The sequence below is a fragment of the Candoia aspera genome, chromosome 2 (genome assembly GCF_035149785.1).
Source record: "Candoia aspera isolate rCanAsp1 chromosome 2, rCanAsp1.hap2, whole genome shotgun sequence".
Lineage (NCBI taxonomy): Eukaryota > Metazoa > Chordata > Lepidosauria > Squamata > Boidae > Candoia > Candoia aspera.
The window spans coordinates 226,323,184-226,347,308 of record NC_086154.1 but is presented as its reverse complement, the minus strand read 5'-3'; the positions used below and the strand labels follow the sequence as shown (position 1 = coordinate 226,347,308).

The following is a 24,125-nucleotide window of genomic DNA, read 5'->3' as shown; positions in this document are numbered from 1 at the left end:
TATCCTTTTGTTCGACAGTCTAGTACGTGGGCCAGGGATTTTTGGAGAAATCACAATCTCCTGGATTATAACATCACCTGATCAAAAGGAATTTGCTGATGTATCAGGAACTTTGACCATGAGAGACCAGCAATCTGCTGCTGTTATACTGATTCAGGTATAACTTAGTACAGGCTAGTGTTTTTATCCAAGAAATTCTCACATCTGTAGAGATAGGCTGTCTCTGTATTGATGCTATGATCCCGATGGCATCCACTGCAGGGTTTGGGGTAAGTGGTCAAAATTGGCAAAAGGGTAGAAGGAGTGTCATAATGTAACCCTGCCTCTTTGGTATGGGTGTCAGCAGCACTCACAAGTTCAGAAAGGGTGGGGCTTGCATTGCAGTGTTCACTACACATCTGGAGTGGATGAGCTATTTCACCCCAGAGATCATATGTCAGGGCCAAAGTAAAATTTTCTGACAGAATCAGAAAATGTTGGAATGTTATCAAATTAATATTTTTACCTGCCAGTCGGGGAGTACGCTGCCAATATCGCCCATACTTGTGAACTTACAGTAGAGATGTCTTCCATGATGCCATAGCACCCTTATACCATTGCACTCTGCAGGGCTGGCAGCAGCAGCCCCACTGGACGGTAATAGCCCCCAGGCATCCTTAAAGGAAACCATTCCATTCCCCATATGATTCTCATAATCACAAAACAAAGGAAGACTGCATGCAACCCAACATGGACTTGGTTTGCTAGGAGGGAGAGCTGGGAAGAGGATATGCAGTATTTGTGAGCCACACTGTTCTAGATTCACCAAGGGACTGAAAGCTGCTTTGGCCAATAAGTGAAAGAGAAGGGCCAGGCCACACAGAGCATTTCTGCCCTAACAATTTATTGTGATATGTAGGATCATGATGATGATGTACCACAAATTTAGAACTTTATATTGGTACAGAGATGACTGGGTGATGCTACATATTGCTAGTGTGGAAATGCTTACAGTAACAACAGCACCCTCTGATAGCTTACTGTATAGAAGTAAATGTAAAGTGGAGATGCCCTTAAGCTGAGCTTTACCCTTAGTGATTACATGGATACAGACATACAGTGTTCTTGGTGATGGCAGAGAAATGATTTGCCATTAGCTTCTTCTGGGAATCTTTTTCAACTTCCCTTTCCAGTCTACGTTACTATGCTGGAATTTTCTGATAGTCTTCTACTGAAGAATTAACCAGGTCAAATCCTGTTTATAGGACCATGTTGGAAAAACAGAAATGTGAATTTGAGTCTCTTCAGAGGAGGGTAGAAAGATAACTCTACTGAATTTTGCATACCTACACTCATAGCAGCTTTGCAGACATCATAAAGCACTTTCCAGACCATTCACAAGAGCGGGTAGCAGTCGAATGCATTAACATGCAGTTGCCTTTCCTTAATCCCTAAAGATCCCTTCATTATATAGTAGAAGCACAGGAACTGTAATAAGAACCCTGGCCTGGTGATACAACTCAGTTTTTATATGAGTGGGATAGAGTGAGATACCGTAAGGAAGTATGATCTTGACAGAAATATGCAGGAACTGTTATCTAGGCAAAAGGGGCTGAAACATTTTTATGTCCAGAAAGAAATAACATTCAAAAGCGGCTCAGGCAGACTCCTCCCTGATTCACTGCAGTATAAGAAGGACAAGGAGGTACAGCACAATCAGACTCACAAGGTTCTGTTATTATACCAATCTCCTTTTTTCCTATAATTTTTATTAAAGACTTTAATTACAGTAGTGAAAGCAAATACAAACTAAACTCAGCAAAAGAAATAGAAAGAAAGGATAAAAAGTGCAAAGAAAAAGAAAAAAAGTCGGATAAAGAGAAAGAAAGAAAATACAGTATGTAAAGAAGTGACTTCCAATCTTCTTCACAAATAAAAACAAATTAATGGCTCTTCACCCCCTATAAAGGTTACAAACAAAACTTTCTTCTTCCCATAATCTATCCCTTATCCATATGCAAATACAGATCAACTTTTCAGTTCTGGTGTCAGCAGAAAGTCCATAAAGGATTACCAGAGCTTTCTTCTTCTTCTTTTGTATCCAGATCAAACCTTAAGCTGCCAATATGACACCTCCTTCTTGGCTTTGTCACTGGCCAAAAACAAGTCATTTTCAGGGCATGCCATTGGTAATAATCGGCAGGTCAGCAGGTGGGCCGGATTCGGTATCTCTCCACATTCACACAGCGTGTTGTTATCCGTCAGCAATCCCCACTTGAGCATATCAGTTTTACACTTAGGCACTCCAACCCTCAGCCTGTTCAGCGTCCTCCAAATAACAAAAGGGAGGTCAAATCCCTCAGCCATATTCTCCTCTGGGACTCTTCCTTGGGCAGTGATTTCTCTCCTCCATCTTCCAATTTGGTTTTGCTCTTGCGGTCCCTCAAGAGTGTTTGTTCTTGCCATGAAACTCTTCCTAGGTTTTAGTCAACGAGTTTGAGGCTCATACCCATCCAGAGGGTGCCGGGGATCCTTCTCCTGTTTTGTTCTCTCAACATCTGCTGCTCCTTCTCTCCTGATCTTGGGTGATGCAATACCAACAAGGGGGTACATTTTCTCAATTGGTGTAGGTTTCAGACATCCTGTCACTATTTGTACTGCTTCATTTACGGCAATGTAAATGACTGGACTGGCGTACCTGCTGCAGTGACACTCAAGGCCAAAGCTGATGTTTGTAACATGGATGGCTGGGCTCCGAATGTATAATTTGATAAAACAGTTTGGCCCTCGTACACTGGAGTGGCTTTTACAATTGATGAATAATTGTACTGATGAGTTTAAGATCCCCAAACAGTGGAGGCGGGCTAGAGTTGCCACTTTACTGAAACCTGGTAAAGACCCAGATGACCCAAAAAATTATCAGACCAGAGCTTTATAAAAGCATGTCTTATTTTAACCTTGATCAAACAAACCAACTCTATATTCCTTCCTTTTACTTCTAACAATCTTGATCTTTAATTCATTCAGATGTTGTCATAGGGTTTGGTGTCTCTTCAGTTTTTCTATTTCCCGTTGCAGAGGCTTCTTTGAGGTTTTAACAAACCACTTTTGTAAATCCAGTAAAAAGTCATTATCCAGGTCATTGTCTTGGTTTTTCATTTGTAATTCTACTTGGATTTTCAAAGCTTTAACCAGATTCTTTTGTATATCCAGTAAAAAGTCCTTATCAGGGCCATTCTCTTTCCTTGTCATTTGTAATTCCACTTTAACTGCCTTCTCTATCTTGCAATCCACACTTTTTTTAATTATCCAGTATTTCTGGTTCTAGTATTTCTAAATCAGATTTAGTATCTTTTGGACATAGTCTATCCATAGAAGCAGACATCATTGCTGACATTTCTGATATTGTAACAACGAATGTCTGGCCCCATTTTTTGAAAATCTCCTGAAGTATTTCTAATGTTATAGCATTTTGTGTCATTTTGTAAATCCCCACAGTAACTGAAGTCCAAAGATGTTTACACTTTTTTTTCCTTTTCTGCCTGGAATCTTTAGTCCCCTCTAGTGTCCAATTTCTGAAATAATTAAGTCTCCCATTTCTGTTCTGACATAAGATAGACAAAACATTCTGGTTCCAACAATATGCTGTTTATTTTATTTAATTATTTCCAAAATCTTATAGTGAAAGTTTCAATGTTCCAAAGTTGTCTGAACCCTTAATTTGTTTATAACTTTCTTAAATCAAAATCTTATTTAGCTTTTTGCTGTTTATTTCCAATTCTTTATATTCTTAAACTTATAGTTAATGGTTCTTTTGTTCAAGAAGAAAGGTAAACTCACTGGGTGGCTTTTCAAACACTATGAGGAGGTATTGAATCCTGAGTCTGCTGCAACTGAGGAATCAACATCAGCTGCACCCAGCAGCCTCCACTTTGCTTCCAGTCTCAAAACTCCGCGATCTCCTCAGCATCGTAGCTCGCTTCAGAACTCCAGTACTGCCATTCGTTCTCTGTCCAGAGCAATGGTGCTTCTTCCACTCAGTTGGGTCCAGGAATTTCACATCTATCTTGCTCAGGATCTGGTTGCCAGTCCAGTCCGAGGTCTCCAGCCAAGTCCAGCCTTGCTCCCAGCTCCAAGTCTTGCTCCAAGCCCTCCATCCAGAGAGTCCAGTCTAGTCCGGGGCTTCCAGCCGAGTCCTGCCTCGACCCAAGTTCCAAGCCTTGTCTCAAGCCTCCAGCCCAGAGAGTTCAGCCTAGTCCGGGGCTTCCAGCCAAGTCCAGCCTTGCTCCAAGTTTCTAACCTTGCTCCAAGTCTCCAATCCTGAGAATTCTGCCTAGTCCGGTGCTTCCTGTCGAGTCCAGCCTTGTTCTGAGTTCCAAGTCTTGCTCCAAGTCTCCAGTCCTGAGAATTCCACCTAGTCCAGGCCTTCCAGCTGAGTCTAGCCTTGTTCCAAGTTTGAACTGCTTCCAAGCTCCAGTTGCCGTGGCCAGACCCAACCCAGTTCCAGTTTGCCAGTGATCCAACGTCAGAACAGCTCCAGCACACCATTCCAATTCAAGATCCGCTGCCTCCAGCATACTGCGTTCCAGTTGCATCCAGTCTACCTGTCCAGTGGGAGTCCTGTTTCGCTGCCTGTTGTGCCCAGTTGGGCTTCTTGATTTGAGTCTTTGTACTCAAGGATTTAATTACTGTAAATAATTAATACAGTGTGTTTTATAAGACCTGGCTGCATAATCTGAACAGGACAGTATCTGGGAGACCATGAGTTCTAGTCATGCCTTAGGCACAAAGCCAGTTGGGTGACCTTGGGCCAGTCACTCTCAGCCTTAGGAAGAAAGCAGTGGCAAACCACTTCCGAAAATGTTGCCAAGAAAACTGCAGGGATTAGTCCAGGAGGTTGCCAGGAGTCAACACTAACTCAAAGGCGTGCGCATGCGTGTACACACACACATACACATACACATACTACTTTAATATTAGGAATAGAGGTCCTTTGTCCTTGCCCTCCTTTATTTTAACTTCTCTGTTTGAATTTTGCAAAGTTCTATCACTACTAGCCGAATACTTTGAGTCAGACATATTTATTTCTTGAAATGTTCTAATGTGGCCTGCTTTTAAGCTGCCTTTTATAAGGTTCCTTGGGAGGTATTTTTCTTTAAAGGTTGCTCAGAAATCTTTAAAAGTAGAACATAAAATAAAATATTGTCATATATTTCCTGGCGTGGTGTAACACTGGCAGAGTCTTGCCAGCATATTTGTATTGATAATGGTAGCATATCATCCATAGACGACAGCACTGTGTCTGGTATGATGGTTTTCTAAAGATATGGATTTTTGCTATATTTGATAGTGCTTCACTGTTGCTTGTGGCCAGGATTATTGAACTATATATCTTGGCTCAAATTTGATAACAAAAATCTGTTCTTCTATGTATCACAGTGAATATTGTAAACCACTCAGACTCCCTCTGGTGGGAGGAGATGGGCGGTGACAAATTTGATAAATGAATAAAAATAAAATAAATAAATATGTCTATATGCTTTCAGCTTATTGGTTCACTCTTATCTAGGCTCTTGATGATGATATCCCAGAAGAAAAGCAGTACTATCAGTTTCAGCTAACTAGTATTAGCGATGGTGGAATCATAGATGAGACTGCCAAAACAGCAAATATCACTATGGCTGCTAGTGATTTGCCATATGGACAGTTCACATTTTCTCAAGAAGTACTACAAACAACAGAAGAAGAAAAATGGGTAGGCAGAGTTTAAATCCTAATTTATTGGAACAGCTTTTCATACATTGTGACTGAAGTTCTGCTTTGGAGATTATGCCAAGCAATATAACACAAAAATTATCCCAGGCACTTAATTCAACTTTGGGGTTTTAATTCTGTTTTAATCTAGATACCAATTATTTGCTGCTTAATTAATCTGAAGGTGTTTACAAAAGGAGTTTCTAAGATGTGTTCCTTATGTTATATATTGCCGGGGGGGGGGGGATATTGCATGAGGGGTTCACAAAAGAAAGCATTCTGTCTTTTAGCTCTCTAGTAATCTTTGGACAATGACCAACTTTTACATATTCACTATTGGTTTAAACACACATTTATTTCAGCCCAGAGTATAATGGAAGTTGTTGAGAATGACCTGGGTAATACTGTAAAATCTGATTTTTTACCCAGACAGCTGACAAGTAGAATTTTGTTTAATAATTCAATATATTTGTATACTGCTTCCTTTGCAAAGCATCTTAAAGTGGTTTACAACAAAAACTGCAATATTAAATAGTACATTAAAACAGTGGTTGTCAGACCATGGGTTGCAAAGGACCAGGGGGTTGCAAGTAACTTAAAAAGAGTCACAAAAGGCTTTCAAAGCTTATCAGATTTAACTCACTTCTGCTTTACCTGTGTAAACTTTCAGTGGACACATAAAGGCAAAGTAAGGAGCGAATCCTACACAGCACTATAACTGGTGGATGGTTTCCTGCTTGATGATGACCTCTAGCTTAGCATGCATCCTTTATTATGGCCAAGGACCATAATTCTGCATGCAGTAGTATTTCTATCTAGAGGAGTATATATGTTAGAGAAGTTCAATATTTTTATCTATTATTTTAAAGTTCAAAATGAAAAAGAGTTTGAGGGGGAAATAAGAGAAAATCTAATGTTCTACTAGTAGTACTGATAAAAGTAAGCCTTGGTCAAGAAGGTGGTTGACTATGTATAGCTTACTGAGTTGAATATTTATTGCCTAACCCAAACCCCAACGAAGATATGAACAAAGAGGTGAGGTTTCAACAGATACCTAAAAGATGTAATGATACCCAATTTAACTTTTTTAATTTTATAGTTATTTATGCTTTTTTATTGTTCTATTGATTTTTGTTTAATTAAATTTTTTTATTAGCAGTTAGCACATATCTTAACAGGTTTTGCTGCCTAGTGACTGTAAACTGTTGTTTTTAATTAGATCGTGCTTTTATAATATTTTTATTAGAAGTTTAATCATTACTAATTGTATACTGTATTTTGAATGGTTCTTATATAGCTTCTTGAAAAATACACTATAAGATAGTAAGTTGTTTTTGTTGTTATTATTTTCTGTGTAAGGATGAGAAAGGTTATGCAGCTGCCTAGGAACACCATCTAGTGTTCAAAACTCAACCCATTTTCAGACCCAAATTTAACCAAAAGTTATTGATGTTGGAATTAAGTTTATGTGAAACTTGAAATTATTCTTTATTTGGAATCAATTTCAAATTGTTCCATAATATGAAAACAAAAAATAGGTATATGATATCATTTGTACACATGCAATGTGCATTTCTTCCATTGGTTTAAGGTAAGGTGCTTATGCCAAATGGTAAGAGTTGTAGTATAGATCAAAGAACAATAAACTGTGCAACAGATCTGCCAGTCCAAATGATATGTTTTTCTATTCTACTAGAAAATAGACACCAGAGTTAAATCATGTTAGTAGAATTCATTAACATGAATCTTTTAAATGGTTTTCCTGCACATTGCAGAGGGTTGGACTAGATGATCCTTATGGTCACTTCTAACTCTTTGATCCTATGATTACTGTTAGAGAAATAAAAAAGCTGCATTTCACCTTAGAAAACATTTGTCTCCATCAGGCTAACATCACAGTTTTCCGTTCTCATGGATATTACAAGCAAATTCACCTTTTGTATAAGACATTGAATGGTACTGCAGTGGAAGGCTCAGACTTTGGTGTGACTTCAGGAGAGCTCATTTTCAAACACACTGAAACTGTAAAAACTATTTATGTTGAAATCTATGATGATGATCTTCCAGAATGTTCTGAGGATTTTTCAATAGTAATTACAAAAGTGGAATTATTGGAAAGGTAAAAATAAAGATCATCTTATGGAAAAAGATTGACCAGAGTCATTAAATGTGCTGTATATAAAATACCATCTAGCAAATCTTGGTGTTTTAGTTGATTTTGTGACCAAGATCTAACGTAGAATTGAATTTAATATGGATGTACCATTTCTTATGGTTCCTTTGCAAATCAGGAATGCAAAACCAGTTTTATTCTAAGAGCAATGACTCATGATTTGGTGTTATTACTGAGTGGTCCTCAGGTTATAATGGCTACGGGGAACGGCACTAGGGAACTCAGGCAGGTGCCGTGGGTGGGGAAGTGGGTGTCATGGGCAGGGTGGGGGTTGTGGGTGGGTGCCCCAGGTGGGTTGGTGGGTACTGTGGGTGGGCACTAGGTGGGTGCCACAGGTGGGGGTGTGCTGTGGGCAGGTGAGGTGCACCAATGCAGGGGGTGGTCATAAATGTGGGCCAGCCCAAACTTTGATCATATGACTGCAGGGTTCTCTGATGGCTGGAACTTTGAGGGCTGTAAGTCCATTTTTTCAGTTCTGTCATAACGAATGGACATAATTTGAGGACTACCTGCAATATCTAATACAATAAAATAGGAGTGTATAGGACAGGAATGTATTGCCTTATTTATTTATTATTTATCTCTTCATATACTTTTGCAAGTGGATTTGATTTTACAATAAAAGAAAATGGATTGCAGATTGACCAGCCTCCTGAGATAGGAAATGCTTCAGTAATGAGAATCATTATATCAAAAAGTGACAATGCAGAAGGCATCATTGAATTTGATCCCTCCTATACAAGTCTAGAAGGTAAGTTAGTTTCCAACTGCATTATTTTTTTATTTTTTTATTTATTTTAAAACATTTCAGGATCCAGCAAGAAAAATACTCTGCCCTGGATAAAAAATACTACCTGCTTTCTGTCTTTTCTTTTCTTTTGGTTGGCTTTTAAACAACAAAAACAATCATGGCTTTTCTTTTCTTTTTCTTTCTGTATTTTGGTCTATGACCATGAATTGAATAAATGAAAAAAAAATTATGGAGTAAAATAATTGACTACATAAAAGAAATAAATAAGGAAGTGAGAAAAGGCATAGTGGAGAGAAAATAAAATATCAGTAAATAAACAGAATTTACAATTGTCATAAAGTTTAAAATTCAGTATTTCATTGATTAAATATTGAATATATGAAACAGATTGAGTATATAAAATCAGACTCATTATATCATCTTGAGAAATAATTCTAAATCACTACAGACACCTATTATTATCTAAAATAAATACACATGAACTTATTTTAAGAAATGGAAAAAACACTACTAAAAACAATAAGTAAAAAGCAATATTAAATTCTAAATTCCCTCCCATTGTACCTGGCTGGTGATTACATCAAATTATTAATGAACATTAAAATTAATTCTGGATACTATCAACATCAAATACTTCCCCTTAAAAACCATACTGCATATTCCCCAAGTTTGGTTTCCAGGTCTGTTACTGTTGACAACTTTCAATTTATCCTTGTGACCATCAGCATATATCTTAATAAAATTGTGATATTATTTATTTATTTATTCTGGGAATTCCTAGTAGAAAAAGCTCAAGTTTAAATTCAAGCTTTGTTTTTAATTTTTTTTTAATAATGCTATCTATCTATTTCTAGTACTTTTGAATTTGTTTACATGACTACCATGTGTGATAAAATGTTCCTTCAGTATCACACCGTTTCCAACATTTATTACTATATGTTTGATCTATTTTCGCATTTATGGACAGAGTTATGTACCAATTGCCTATTGCATTATGGAAGGATAATTGGTATAACTTCATTCATTCAAAAGATTTTGATCCCACCGATTCTTCACAGAATTCTAGGCAGTTTGCAACACATAGCACTAAAAATACTACTCTTAACACAAAACAGCAGCAGAAAAGCATTATTAGCAATTAATAAAGGTAATTAAAATGTTCAAACAGCAATGGATATAAACAATAAGTGGAATTATATAATGAAAACTCTTTTTAAAATGAAGGACTTTACAGCTTTTAGAATATTCTTAGTGAGGAAATGAAGTTGGCCTCTCCAACAAGGGTGTTTCGGAAGACAGTCACAGATGATCCTTCAGATATCCTGATCTTAAAACATTTAGTTCACCATACTTTGAATGGTACCAGAGCATCCTAGCTGAGCCTAGTTTACTCTATGCCTTGATGGGGGGGAGAGATCTACCATAATTTCTGTAAGGAAAATCAGGGAATCGAGTGAAACCTCAAATTTAGTGAACCTCAATGCAACAGATTCCTCTTGTATTTCAGTTATTTTACATAAAAAGATGTAAAATGACACAAATGATGTAATTACATATGACATATCCTCTGATTTAAAAGACAACTAGAAACAATGGACACCTCTCCTCTCAATCAGTCCAAAATGTTGAGGCTTTACTGCATTATTGTAATAAACACAAATAAATTAATACTGACCATTTCTGATTGAAGTTTTTATTTCATTTTTTCAGTGGCATACAGTATACGAACACAGCAGAGTACAAAATTTCACTTTAACATTTCTCTATACCACATTAAAAAGTAGGTAAAAAGATACCTATTGGTTTCAGCAGGCAGAAACCAAGTTACTGCTGATAACTAAGTCTGCAATGAATCTCAAAGAATCCTGTTTTTTAATTATATGCTTGAAAAAGGTTTGTCAAAGACCTGAATGTTGCTTGTATAATCTGTTGCAGCAATTTGTTGTGAGAAAAACTTGTATACATACAGACTTTAGCACATATATACTCAGCTGGATCATAACCATATACGTTAATAGTTATTATTTACGTGTTACCAGCAGTTGGATCCCCACATCTAGCTCTTATTGCTGCATCTACTGCACTCATTCTGACCCTTAAAATGTATGTTCTCCTGATTAGGTTATTAACACTGTTATTGTTCATTACTTATTTCATAGAAAAGGAGGTGGGCCCCAAATCATCACTGAACACAGAACTTGGAATTAATAAGAAACACATATAGGCAGCCTACTGAAACTAGAACCATTTGCCTATTCACAGTATCAAACTCTACATAGTTGGAAGTTTCAAGAAAGGTTAGAGGTGTTGCAGTTTGGCTTATTAGCAGCTGCATTCTTCTTTTGTTGTTTTGACCATACTTCTACCATAAACTTTTTTCACTGTGCTGTGCTTTCACTTTAGTAGGCCTAAATCAGATTTAGATTACTCTACTTCTTATTTACATTTGTATCTGACTTTCCCTGCAATTTAGAGCCTGCCTTAAACAATTTTAACTGTGGCCATAATTATTAGGTTTTATTCCTTTTAAAACAATCTATTATAATCATGAACTGGAATCAACAATATTCTCCTGGCTCTGTATGACTATATTTCCTGCCACCCAGTTCAGTCTTTTGTTATTTCTAGCTTTGCATTTTCTGTTTCCTGAACTAATAGGTATGCACTGTGCTCCTCTTCCTTTACTGTGGACCTGTCAGTAAATAAGGCAGTCCCTTCTAAGCACAGAATCTGGCAAAGGAAGTAATGGGCCTAAATATACCCACATAACATACTATCCTTGTAAATCTGGGGGGGAAAGCCTATATAGAATTCAGTGACATGAAAACATTTTATGATTTGTGTTTACTTAAGAGGATTGGCTTCGTATATAATCTCACGATTAAAACAAGCAGAAGTAATCAGATTTCAAGAGTAAACATAATTTCCACAATTATAATTTTATCCCAATGATATTTGTAGACAATTGCCCACACAGCTGAATATCTCCTAAATTTGTGTACTTGAGTGAATAATTGGGTATTCATATACAATTTATAAAATCATGCGATTGCTATGGTTTTTCACTCATTTGGAACCAAACTTCCTGGAACTGAATGGAATAAACTTCTTAAGTAAACTTACTTATTCTTAAGTAAGACCATGTAATGTATTCTGTGGGTTGTTGTTGTTATTGTTGTTGTTGTTTTTTAGTGGAAGAAGATGTTGGGAGGATAATGATTCCAGTATTTCGAAGGCGAGGGAATTATGGTTTTGTGACAGCAGATTTCATATCTAGAAGTATTTCAGCTCTTCCTGATGGTGTTGACTATAGGATTACAAATAATTCAGTCATTTTTCATCATGGCCAAAGTCAGAGTTTTATCAGTATATTAATTATGGATGATAAAGAAAGGTAAAGCTCTCTTTCTTGTTTTTCATTCACTACCGTACAATTATTCAAGAATTGCATTTCACAGTCAGTGGCATCCATAGCAAAATCAGCAAAAGTCTGTGGACACTACTGGTCACAGTATTACTTATGAATAGAATTAATTATAGTGGCCATGAAACTAAGTTGTTTAATTAAAAAATTAAATTTAAAACATGTGGCACTTACTAATGTGTTTTTAAACAATTACCTTATTCTTCCAGTACAGATACTAAAATTACAACTTCTACATATTTATTCCAGGAGAGTTAGTGGTGTCACTAAAAATTGCTTCTCTTTGTTTTCATCTATAACTTTAAACACCTTCATGAATAATAATCATGAATTTTATGAAGATGTTCTGTAAAATTACTAAGCATTTATATTTCAGTGGTACATGGGGTAGTGTAATTGTGTTTAGTGACATTCTTTTGTTTCTGCACAGAGAATATGCTGAGCAGTTTGAAATCCAGCTAATAGGTGCCAGTGGGGGAGCGGTCCTTGGACTTTACCTGGTGACCCAAATAACAATTGCTAAGAGTGACACTCCACATGGGATTGTCCGCTTCCTCAATGAAAGCCAAATCATTCTCCCCAATCCGAATGTCTCATTAGCACTATCCTTGGTACTTGAAAGAACTGGAGAATTGATAGGAGAGTCTCAGGTATGTCTATTCTCTGTATCTCTTTGTTTTCTTCTCTTAACTCCTCTGCCTTTACTTAATTAATTATAATTTTGCAATTTTGATTTGTTTGGGTAGGATTTTATACTCTTCACTTGTCTTCTATAACATCAATCAAATAAAATTATAAACCAGCAGCAAATTGATTTGGATAAAATGTAAGGCAAAATTTTCCAGTTCAGTCACAGAAAGGAATTGGTTCTGCTGATTCTTGCTTACCTTATCTATAGCTCTGAACAGACTGAAAATAATCTAACCTCCAGATTTTATTACACTTGTGTGTGTTACCCATGGGAAAGAACCTTATGATATTTTTATTTTCTGAAACATTAAAAAAGCATGTTACTAATAAATAGAATGAAATAATGTGCCTATGTGCTTAGAAAGGAAACAGATGGAAGTAATTGAAATTTGATAACCTTCCACCTTCCATCCAAGCTCTAAATTATTAGTTTTATTAAATTCATAGGCCTACTGTAGTGGTGCTTCTTTATATTGCTTACATTTTGATAATTTTGGAAATTTGTAATCTTATATTGGAGCCTAGGGAGGAGATTATACATGGAGGAGTGAGCTGTATTTTAATTGATTTTGTATGTCTATAATAACCAGATTTTAACCTGTTGATCTTTTCATTCTGTTACAGCTTATTGTAAAATGAATAAATTTGCTTACTTACTATTTACTTTATATAGCTGTTTCACTAAAGGGTGCCAAGCCATGAATGAATTTATTTAGATCTTTGTGTGAGCATGTGTTTCAAATAGGTCCATGTGTCTTGATTCTACCAGCAGTTTTATAGGGGTCAGTGAAACTCCTTGACCTCAAAATTTTGGTATAAATTATTTATTTAGTCTAGTATAGAGAAATGCAATTTCAAATGAGGTGCTTGTGGATTTCAGAATGTAGATTCTAGCATGTTTAGCACTAACACGTTTAGAATACCAGTTATTCTTCCTTTTATGCTTCATTGCGAGACGGCTGACAATTCTTGTGTGTATACAGAAGTGCCTTATTGCTATACTGATTTATCTTGTAACCGAGAATCAGTTCCTTGCCCTCAAGACATTATGATTTTAACCAGAATTTGCCTGAGACAATAACTTATTATTTTCTTCACTTTTATTAAGGTTATTTCTGATTTTGCTGCTTCTCTTTTAAATTTTGCTGATTGGTAGATTTGCAGTGATTGCAAATATTTTTACCACTATTTCCATTTTTAAAATGTTTCTTTAAGCTTTGAGAACCTTAATAGTTCATATAGGTGGAAAGCTAGGTAGTGAATTGATTAACTAATTAAAATATAAATAAATGAGTCAGTTCCTGTAATCTAAGGCTGGTTAACCTCTTAGCAGATCAGCTGAGCAAATGGCTGTACTTCCCTTGTGAATACCCCCAAGAGACCTTCTTCAGGTTATTAATTGAGAAATATGTACTAAAAATAATAATCTTTTCTGTTACGACATTTTTATGTTACCAATAATGCTTCCTTAAAATGTATGTCATCTGCAGATTAATTGGGACATTTTAGGACCTAATTCAGAGGTAATTCTACCTCCTCTGAATAGCGACATCGGTGACCCAGTAAATGGATCGTTTTATTTTGCGGAAACAGAAGGCGGTTTGCGACGTATCAGCTTGGAAATTTATCCTCATGAAGAAGTTGAAGTTCAAGAGACCTACATTGTTAGGTTGTGTGTTGTGAGGGGAGAAACAGGACTAGATCCCAAGGCTGCCAATATAACAGTAAAAGTAAATGATTTTATTATTAGTAAGAGTAGTACTCTCTTGAGGCTTTACTGTTTGATCTTTTATTTCTTTATTATTCTTTACAGCATCTCTCTGTTCTATTAATGCTACAACTTATAACCAAGAAAAAGAGGGTTTTTTTTTACATCTTTTGTCATATCAAAAAATACTTCTGAAAATTCTAGAGTTTTTTTAAACACAGATGGACAAGAATCTAAAACTCTTTCAAACATACAGCGTTGAGCAATGTGATACACCATTTTAAAAGAAAAACATACAATTCAACTACTTGAATGCTCTTTGTACTGTAAGCAAACCCAGTGATAACCATTACTTTTTTTTAACCTAGATTTTAAAGTTTGGTGATCCCAATGGGATTGTGCAGTTTGTTCCTGAATCCTTATCTCCAAAGCATTTTGAGGAACCATCAACATCTGAAGGTCCACTGAGTATTGTGCTTTCCATCAAGCGAATTCAAGGCAGTGTGGGGAACATCACGGTAGTTTCACTTTGGTACTTAGTTGTTTGTCCAATGTCATTTCATTATGAGCGCAGACTTAAATCAATGATAGGTGGATGGGTTGGTAGGTGGATGGTGGGTGGGTAGATGGATGGGTGGGCAGATGGATGGATGGATGGATAGATAGATAGGAGCCAGTGTGGTGTAATGGTTAAAATACTGGACTAGGAGAAGGGGCCAGGTACTCTCAGTCTCTATATATAGAGAGGGGGTATGTATCTGTCTGCCTACACACATACATACAAGCACATTATATATAGAGAGTATATGGTATATCATCTGTGCTATCATCTGAACTTCCTGAATATTTTGTTTCTAAAGATTTTATTTTCTAGTAGAATGATTTTTTTCCTAGTAGAAGTTCATACAAGGGGATGTTTGTATGAACAACAAAATTTAAGAACTAAATGATGATGTGGGGCTTTCAGAGGAACTGAAATTATGTTTGTTTGTTTGTTGTGAGAAAATGTACTGTCTTCAACATGTGTAGCATCTAAATTATGTAAGATTTCATTTCATTGGGAGTTGAGTATATTGATCAAAGCTTTTTTGTTTATTTCTTTTAATTTAATTGTTATAGATTTACTGGAAATTAAGTAGTGATTCTGATACTACCAATGATTTCATAACTACAAGCGGTTCTGTTGTAATTCCTGATCTACAAAGGACATCAGACATTGTGGTTTCCTTGTTGCCTGATGATGTTCCTGAAATAGATGAGCATTATGAGGTGCAGCTTACTTCAGTGGAAGGAGGAGCTAATCTGGATCTGGAGAAAAGCATTTCTAGATTCATTGTGGTGGCAAATGATGATCCATATGGAGTATTTGCCTTGTATGGTGAAAAACAGTCAGTACTGGTGGAGAAAGATCTCAGCCGGCACATCCAGATTAATATTTCTCGGCATGCAGGGACTTTTGCAGATGTAATTGTAGAGTACCAAATTTCATCTTTCAATGAAGAAAAAGTAGTCACACCAGCCAACACAGTGGGACAGCTACACATTAAAGCAGGTTCCAGTTATGGATTGAAAACAGTGCCAATATACACCCAGGTCTGTTATTTCCCTCCCCCATGAAAGACCCTTTTAAATCATGATTGTAGTGTTTGGTAGTCAGTTGATTAAAGCAGTATTTTCTGAGTTGTATTTCTTTTAGGTCTTGGTTTCAGTTTAGAAGATTCCCATTTTAAGGTACATGAAGGAAAATGTACAGTAGTGAGTGAATATTCCTGCATATGCCAGATTCTCCCTTTCATAGAAAAATAGCTACCAAAAATCCTTTGGACTGCAGTTCTTGGGAAGCTGTTTTTTGATGGTGAAATATGTATCTCAAAAATAACACCCACAACCCCTGATAGTAATTCTTATCAAAGAACCTGGCTAAGTTGCATCCCTTAGCATGTTCAGGTAATAAACTTAAACAGGGCCATAACAGGTGAGGCTTTGCATATTTGAATGCTCACAATGATAACAAAAACAAGAACTATGCCTATATATTTCAAAATAATGAGTTACAATGATATGGTTCAACAGGATATAATATGATACTTACAGATTCTAAATAAATAATATTGATAAAGTTCAAAATTGCTAGCTTTAATTTGCCACTATTTTCCATTCCTTCTAATTTTAATGTTGCTTTCTATTATATTTTGGGGAAAAGCTGTAAAACTACATGTTTAAAGAAGTCCTACTTGAATAAATTTTTTTGAGGTCTTATTTGAATGCTTTATCTATACGTGTTATTTTTTAATGACTATATTTTGTGATTATAATTTTCCAGGTATTTATTTCCTTCGGCATGAATTTGACACTGGAACTGATCAGTGTAGCGTTAGTTAATATTAGTGCCAATATTGTACCTAAAATATTAGAGACAGCCAGGTTGGTCTCTTTTCCAGTTCCCAGAGAAGCTGCCAATTCTCAGGTAACTAGATTTATAGTATTCTAACAACTTAACAACCAGTAGACATACATTTTATATTATTAGACTTAGCTGACTGCCAGATGTTGGAAGATCTGAATAAATTATTTATATCAGTTTAAAACCTGGATAATTATTTTTATTTATTTTGGTTTTTATTGCTTGCTACATATTTGTAGGCAAGCACATACCTGTATGTTTTTTACATCAACATTTTTTTCTCTCTTTACAGTTTTATTTGGGGCAGGGGCTACAAAATAGAAATCTGGTCATTCCTGGCTTGCAAATTATATCAGTCTTCAGGATATTTTAATTAGGTATTATAGAAAAGGCAATTTTCAATTTCAGTTCTCATTGTCATTTGTTTTATGGTTGGTACATATTTCCTGGTGAATTTAAAACAAATACATTAAGTACATCTTAAACAAAACTTTATATATCAAAATGTAGATTTATTGCACAAACAGTGCATGTTCTTGCTACCAATAGCAGCAGTATTCCGTATGCAATTATTTAGTGCATATGCCTATAAATTTAGTTTAGTTTAGCTGTTGCCATAATTTCTAGCAAAAATAGTATTTTCTTTATTTTGTAGGTTGCCTTTGATTCTGTTATCTTACGACTTATAAATATTACAGCAGGAACAACTGAAGCTCTTATTACTCGTAAAGGAATATATGGCTCCATTACAGTAATTTGGATTTCTGGATACCCACCAGGTCTTATTCCGATGTTCCTTCACCAAGGCAGTATTATACCAGCTTCTGGTGAGTGCCATCATTTTGCTATTCCTTGGGGACAGTAGGACAATTCAAAAACTTTGATAGCAAAGAGAGAGAAAGAAAAAAGAGAGATAAAGGAGGTTATGCTCAGGGTTCAAGAGAATCATCTTGCCATCAGCTCTTTTTGTACCTTTTACTTGTTTTGTTTTAATAAAAAATGTAAAAAACTTGATTATTTCCCATCTGAATTCAGTTTACCACTGCCTTTCTTAACCCTTTTTTTCCTTAGGAAAGTAGATTGTTAATTGTTGTTATAATCAGGGCATGCTTCACTGTAGCCTATCATAACTTGATGTTGTATAAACATTTTATCTCTGGGATGTACACAACCCTTATGTTTTATCCTTTCCTTTTAATCTGCAGCTTAACAAGGAGCAAACTTGCATGATGAATTAGTGTTCAAGGGTGTGTTCTGTCATTTCCTTTTGGTACCTGTAGCATATCTTCTAATTGGCTTGTGGACAAAAGACATTTTAAGGAAAGAAAACAGTGATATCTGTGCTGTATCATAGTAAAATGGCATACATGGAGTTAATGAATGACTTCTCAGACCATGATGCATGTGGACTATAACTACCTATTTCTCAGTAGCAGAGTATTGAGCAATTATGTAGATTTTTTTTTGTCAGTCTTGCTATCTGATATGCTAACCAGAGCTATCATTCTTCTACAAGCAGTTAGGACATGGTGACTCCTTTTATTCCTTAGAATACTTAGGCTTTAAAGTTTGACTGGTAATGCTCTTGAACTCTTCTCACAGTGTATTCAGCATTGTAGGTTTCATTGTGTTCCTAAGAAATCTGTATTAATTCATAATAATAATAATAATAATAGACTTGTATGCTGCCTGATTCTCAATGACTCATGATTTAATACTATTGCTCTTCAACATTCCAATAGCTTTTCAGTAATCTCCTTTTCTTTTTTTCCTTCCAGGCACAGTTACTTTTTCCCATTGTGAACAAAACAAAACAATTTTATTGCAAGTTATTCCAAATGCAAGCAGTCCTGAGGTGTTTGCTCTACATCTGGCAGCTGTGCAGAGTAACGCATCTGGTGGGGCTCGTCTGAGGTAAGAAAGCTATCACTCAAGTTGACTATTTAGTACACCAGCCAAATACAATAACAAGAAACCTTCCCAACCGAGTAATTAATTGACATTCATTATTTCCCTCTTCTGTCTCAGATAGAGTTATTGTATATCTGAAAATGTTAATAATTATAGAACCAAAATACACAATGACTAAACTTATGAACTGATATATTCATAAAGTTCTTAAGCTGCTTCTTCAGTTTGAGAGAAGTCTCAGATGAATCCAAGATATTAATATTTTTAAGTGGATCTGTCTGTTGAGGACAAGCTAAAAATTTAGGATCCTGCCTTTATCTTTCCACATTCAAAGGTCATATATTTGTTTTTATTTCAGATCAGATTTCATTATTGCTGAGATTGAGCCGATGGGAGTCTTTCAGTTTGCTCCTAGCTCAAGGAACGTTTTAGTGAGGGAAGATGTACAAACAGTCAGATTATATGTACAGAGACTTTTTGGTTACCAAAGCAACCTCACAAAGGTGTTCTATCAAACCACTGCAGGAAATGCCAAATCACTAGAAGACTTTGAACCTGCTCATGATGGAGAACTTGTTTTTGGCTTCCGTGAGATTAACACTGTATTGGAAATCTTGATAATTGATGACAGCATTTCAGAAGGGGAAGAAATATTTTTTGTGAATTTAACATCTGTGAATGTTTTAGATATCCAGAAATTTAATCCAGCCTGGAATCCACGTCTGAATCCAGAATTTAGCATTGCATCAGTTACTCTACTGGCCAGTGATACCCATTATGGAATTTTAAGTCTTGGACCGACTATTATTTACACTGAAGAAGACAGCAATAACATTACTTCCAACACTGTTCTGATTCACGTCAGAAGGACTCAAGGGTTTGTGGGGAATGTCTCTGTAAATATAAAAACCTTTGGTGGAATAAATGCTCAAAGTGGGGCAGGTGCATTCCCTTTTGAAATTGTCCCTGTGGTTTCTAATCTTACCTGGGCAATCGAAGGGATAGACTTTGAAGAGATGACTCTGTCTGTCACATTATTGGATGGGGAAAGAGAAAGCAAAGTATCTTTCAGAATTCTTGATGATGACGAGCCTGAAGGGGAAGAATTTTTTTATGTTGTCCTCTTTGAACCTCAAGATGGAGCTCAGATTACAGAAAGCATGGATGAATATGGGTTTAAAGGTTTTACCACAATAATTATCAAAGGTAGACATATTTACATTGCTTTCGTATATAAGCAAAATGCTGAAAGGAAAGAGATTTATTATTTGCACAGCAAATAATACACTCATTATACTTTATAAGAAAACCCTAAGCCAAAAAAACCCCACCCAGGTTTGTATTCCAGAGTTTATAATATAAATTTCACAACAGAGAATCATATGCAATCTCTGTGTTAACTGGACTGTCATTTTCCATGTAATTGTGATTAAAAATGAGAGCTTCTGATAAACTTCTTGTCTTTGACACTTCTGATAAACTTCTTGCCTTTGACAATGTAGATTAAAATGGAAATAGTAGTATCTGCATGTTTTCTTGTTGGATGTAGTCATAATTGAGGGGAAAGGGTTGTGATGATAGCAATGTAGAAGTCATATAAAGGGTCTGTTAAGAAGATCAAGCTTATCTGCCAAGTTTCATATACTGGATAATATAAAAGAGGCTTTTCAAACCAGAAAATAAGGGCAAACAAGGACAAGTTCAGTAAGGAACATGGATCTGAAGGTTATAACTAAGCATTTGCTTTGGGTTCTAAATTCAGTTCAGATGGTAAAAGCATATATATGCTATTGCACATTAGAAACATTGTATTCTACTATATCTTGAGAACCACTGCAGTGATGCTGTAAGTATGAGACTTATATTCTCTTACATTACCAGCATGACTAAGAGAGAAAAGCTGTTCTGCTCATTTTTCCTCCCATGATGGATTCACTGCATAAAGGTTATGCCTGAACAAGGATTTTTTTTTCCCTTTTGGAAATCAAGCAAGATTCAACAATCCGGTTCTTTCATCCTGCCTCCCTAGCTAATGTTTAGCTACATTTGATCAAATATATTGTTGGACTAATAGGAATGATGATCTTTCTAGATACCAGATACTTTTGTTTAATAGAATTATGTAATATCCAGGAATTAGCATCTGAATTCTTCCTGAAAGATAATAAAAGGAAGTTTACTTAAATGTGCTCTGCTTAAGATCAACAGGAATGTAGCTTTTCTGTCAAAAATTATGTCTGTTTTAAGGTAAGAAATTAGTCAGAGACTCAGATAAATCTTTATGAATCAGTTACTGCCAGCAGCATCTGCAGGTTCTCACATTCGTCAGAATGATCAAAGAACCATCACAGTGCAAGCTTCGCTGCTTTGGGACATATGTGTGATTCACAACATGAATGGAAAAGTGGCAGGACTTGCATTGTTGTGCTTCGATGCTGCTTGCACCATTCTGACCACCTCTCCCTATCCAGAAAAAGATGCTGCTGGTTACCATTTTTGTTAAGATCATCACAGCCTAAACCAATTAGAGTTGTGAGCCTTACAGCTCTTACTAAAACAGCAACGTAGACAATGGCAAAGCATTTCAAATTGTTGCTAGAAAAATAACAAGCATGTCTAAGTAAGTAAGGAGTCAAGCACAACTTAAGGAAGACTTTACCTTTCTTACTGATATACAGTACTTCCAAAAATATGGTAAAGGAGCTCTTTTATTATTCCTGGTGCCTTATTGTATTAATATTCTTTAATTTTATGGCATGAAGATACCCAACTGCTTTAAAATAAGTCATGGTTCAATAAGCAAATGCCATTATATCTGTTTTGTGTCTATCATATCAAAAATATTTTGTCCTATTGTATCTTAATACTCATTGAACTATTCTTAATATTTTAATTCCAGTAGCATTAAATAGCCCATTATTTTATATAAAATAGTTTCTCCTTTTATACTATAATAGCTCCTCATTCCAATTCATATAATTATCTCAGTTTGGGGAAGAATTTTTAAGGAATTCTATAACAGAATATTAGCTGGCAAACATAATTTGCTTGCTTCTTGATATTTTTGGATGATTTATTTCCCTTTTAGGAAATGATCTTCAGAATGGAATCCTGGGATTCAGTGAAAAAGCACAACATGGCCTTGTGCTTGATGAAGATTCAGAAGAGAAGAAAATAGAACTCATTGTCACCCGACAGCCAAACAGGTGCAGGCAGCAGCTGATAAAAATGTTACCTTCACATATTGTAATGCATTGTGTCAAATCAAGGATATAACTGTAAGCAAAATAGGTTATGATAGAATCTTAGTATAAATTCTAGGCTTTTAGAAGTTCCAGTACTTTACTGCAAACTGGGAAAGTTGTCTCATAAATTTAGAATATGATATATGTTGATCAGTCTACCAGAACTGAACAAAAATGAGAGAATTAAATGTTCAGCCACCCTAATTCATATACATAATAGCTGAGATGTGAAATTCATTTCTTTGCTATGTGCACATACCTCCTGTTTGCTGCTTTCTTCAGTAAAGGTAAAGCGATTGTTTGGCTAGAACTATAGCTTCAGATGTCCCTTAACCCATCTCAGGAGTATGTATGTATGTATGTATGTGTACATATATATATATCTACTGTATCTATCTCAAGATCACAAAGACAGTGGATAGGGCTGCCAGTAACTACTGTACTACATTGCCATAGGGCTCTTATTGGCAATAAAAACACTCTCATTATCTTTCCTAATACCTAATAACTTGCTTTCTTTTTTTATGCTGTACTCATATCTAGGATGATTGTGATTAACACCACCTTATCGATCCAACTTTACTTTGGTTTAACATAGTGTTTTATCTTAATAAGCAAGGCTGAAGCAAACCATTATTATGGATTTGGTTGGAATAAAGCTGATTTCCTTGGGTCAGGAAAAAAAAGAGACAAAATAATAGAACTAACCAGTAACCAAGTAGTCTGTTTAACACATGTATACATAAATGCAAATCAGTAATACCTCTTAATCCAGAGATACTGTAGGTACATATTTCCTGCTTACAAACTGTATTGTCTGCTAGCCTGCCTGCCTGCCTGTCTATGCTTCATCAAGGCATGAAACATTTCAGTATATAATTGCAGACAATTATTAATTCCAAGCAGCAGTACAAAAACAGTTTAAGGGATGTAACTCCAAAGAACATGGCAAATACAGTATAACAAACAGCAGGGATACAATTCAACCATTCACATTTATGAATTTAGTTCATCTGATGTGAAATATTAAGAATCTTTAGTTAGTCTTCAGTTTATAAGTAATTAGATCCTCAGCTAATCAACTCTTTCCCTTCAAGCTGCTCACTGAATGATTGTTCCAGATATTTCATGAGGATTATATAAAACCACAGCTAAGAAACAAGGGTATAACTGAGAAATCATACTGAACCCTACAAATTAAAACTGAATGACTTGTTTAAGAGATAAAGAAGCAGAAAGGAATAGAAAATAATAGTGTAAACATCATTCTTTTTTTTTAAAACACACCATTTTGCTATGGTAAATTTGGAAAGCGAAAAAACAAAATGTATGTGAGGGTAAAGACTTTTCCAATGGCTGCCTGCATCAATTCATTTCTTCTGGTTTCCTTTGTTGATAGAGCTTTTGGAGATGTGAAAGTATCTTGGCGTGTGACTTTTAATCAAACATCAGTTGTCCTGCAGACTAATGGCACCGATCTGGCAAATGAACTGATAGCTGTCAGAGGGGTTACCTCTTGTAATGCTGGCCAAATTCAATGCATGGTTTTTATTGAGATCCGGCCTGATAATGTGAGTACTTAGAATGAATTAATTACCTTTCCTAACTACTCTCCCCCAAAATATACTAGAATGTGATCCAATGATGAGAAGCTGGAGAATACTCCCTGTTTGCATTATCATATTATCTGAGCTATTAGCTGTGAAGCAGCACAAGTTTTTATACTTAGGAAGGAATCCTCTATATTGGGTCTTTTCCTTTGTGATCTATGTGAGATCACAGTGGTGGGACTCTGTCCACTAATGGGTTTCTGTGTAGAATGTTGGAAAACTTGCTTCCTCCAGATGATGTTCAGATTCAACTCACATGAAGTGATGTCATGAATGATGATTACCTGAGACTTTATAATTACAAAAGTGGATAGCACTCTCATGCTCTGTGAAGTTACTTTTCCTAGATATTTGTTCCAGGATAGATAATGTTTTTAGGTCCTGCAAGTTATGTTTACATAATGACATTGCTTTCACTTCTAGCTACAGGGGCATCTACAGGGAGTGTCAAAATGGGCCAAATGATGAAAATAGCA

General features: G+C 35.8%; 1 protein-coding gene across 1 annotated transcript in view; it reads left to right on the top strand.

The window, feature by feature from the left end:
* ADGRV1 (adhesion G protein-coupled receptor V1) overlaps nt 1–24,125 on the top strand; it is a 252,597-nt gene that overhangs the window by 97,104 nt on the left and 131,368 nt on the right. The window contains exons 61-75 of the mRNA XM_063295429.1: nt 19–157; nt 5,549–5,734; nt 7,620–7,852; nt 8,509–8,657; nt 11,850–12,051; nt 12,512–12,731; nt 14,262–14,501; nt 14,848–14,997; nt 15,599–16,072; nt 16,803–16,946; nt 17,539–17,710; nt 18,662–18,797; nt 19,153–20,000; nt 21,883–22,000; nt 23,439–23,610. Of these exons, the coding sequence (XP_063151499.1) occupies nt 19–157; nt 5,549–5,734; nt 7,620–7,852; nt 8,509–8,657; nt 11,850–12,051; nt 12,512–12,731; nt 14,262–14,501; nt 14,848–14,997; nt 15,599–16,072; nt 16,803–16,946; nt 17,539–17,710; nt 18,662–18,797; nt 19,153–20,000; nt 21,883–22,000; nt 23,439–23,610 (3,583 nt within the window). The remainder of the gene's footprint in view (nt 1–18; nt 158–5,548; nt 5,735–7,619; nt 7,853–8,508; nt 8,658–11,849; nt 12,052–12,511; nt 12,732–14,261; nt 14,502–14,847; nt 14,998–15,598; nt 16,073–16,802; nt 16,947–17,538; nt 17,711–18,661; nt 18,798–19,152; nt 20,001–21,882; nt 22,001–23,438; nt 23,611–24,125) is intronic.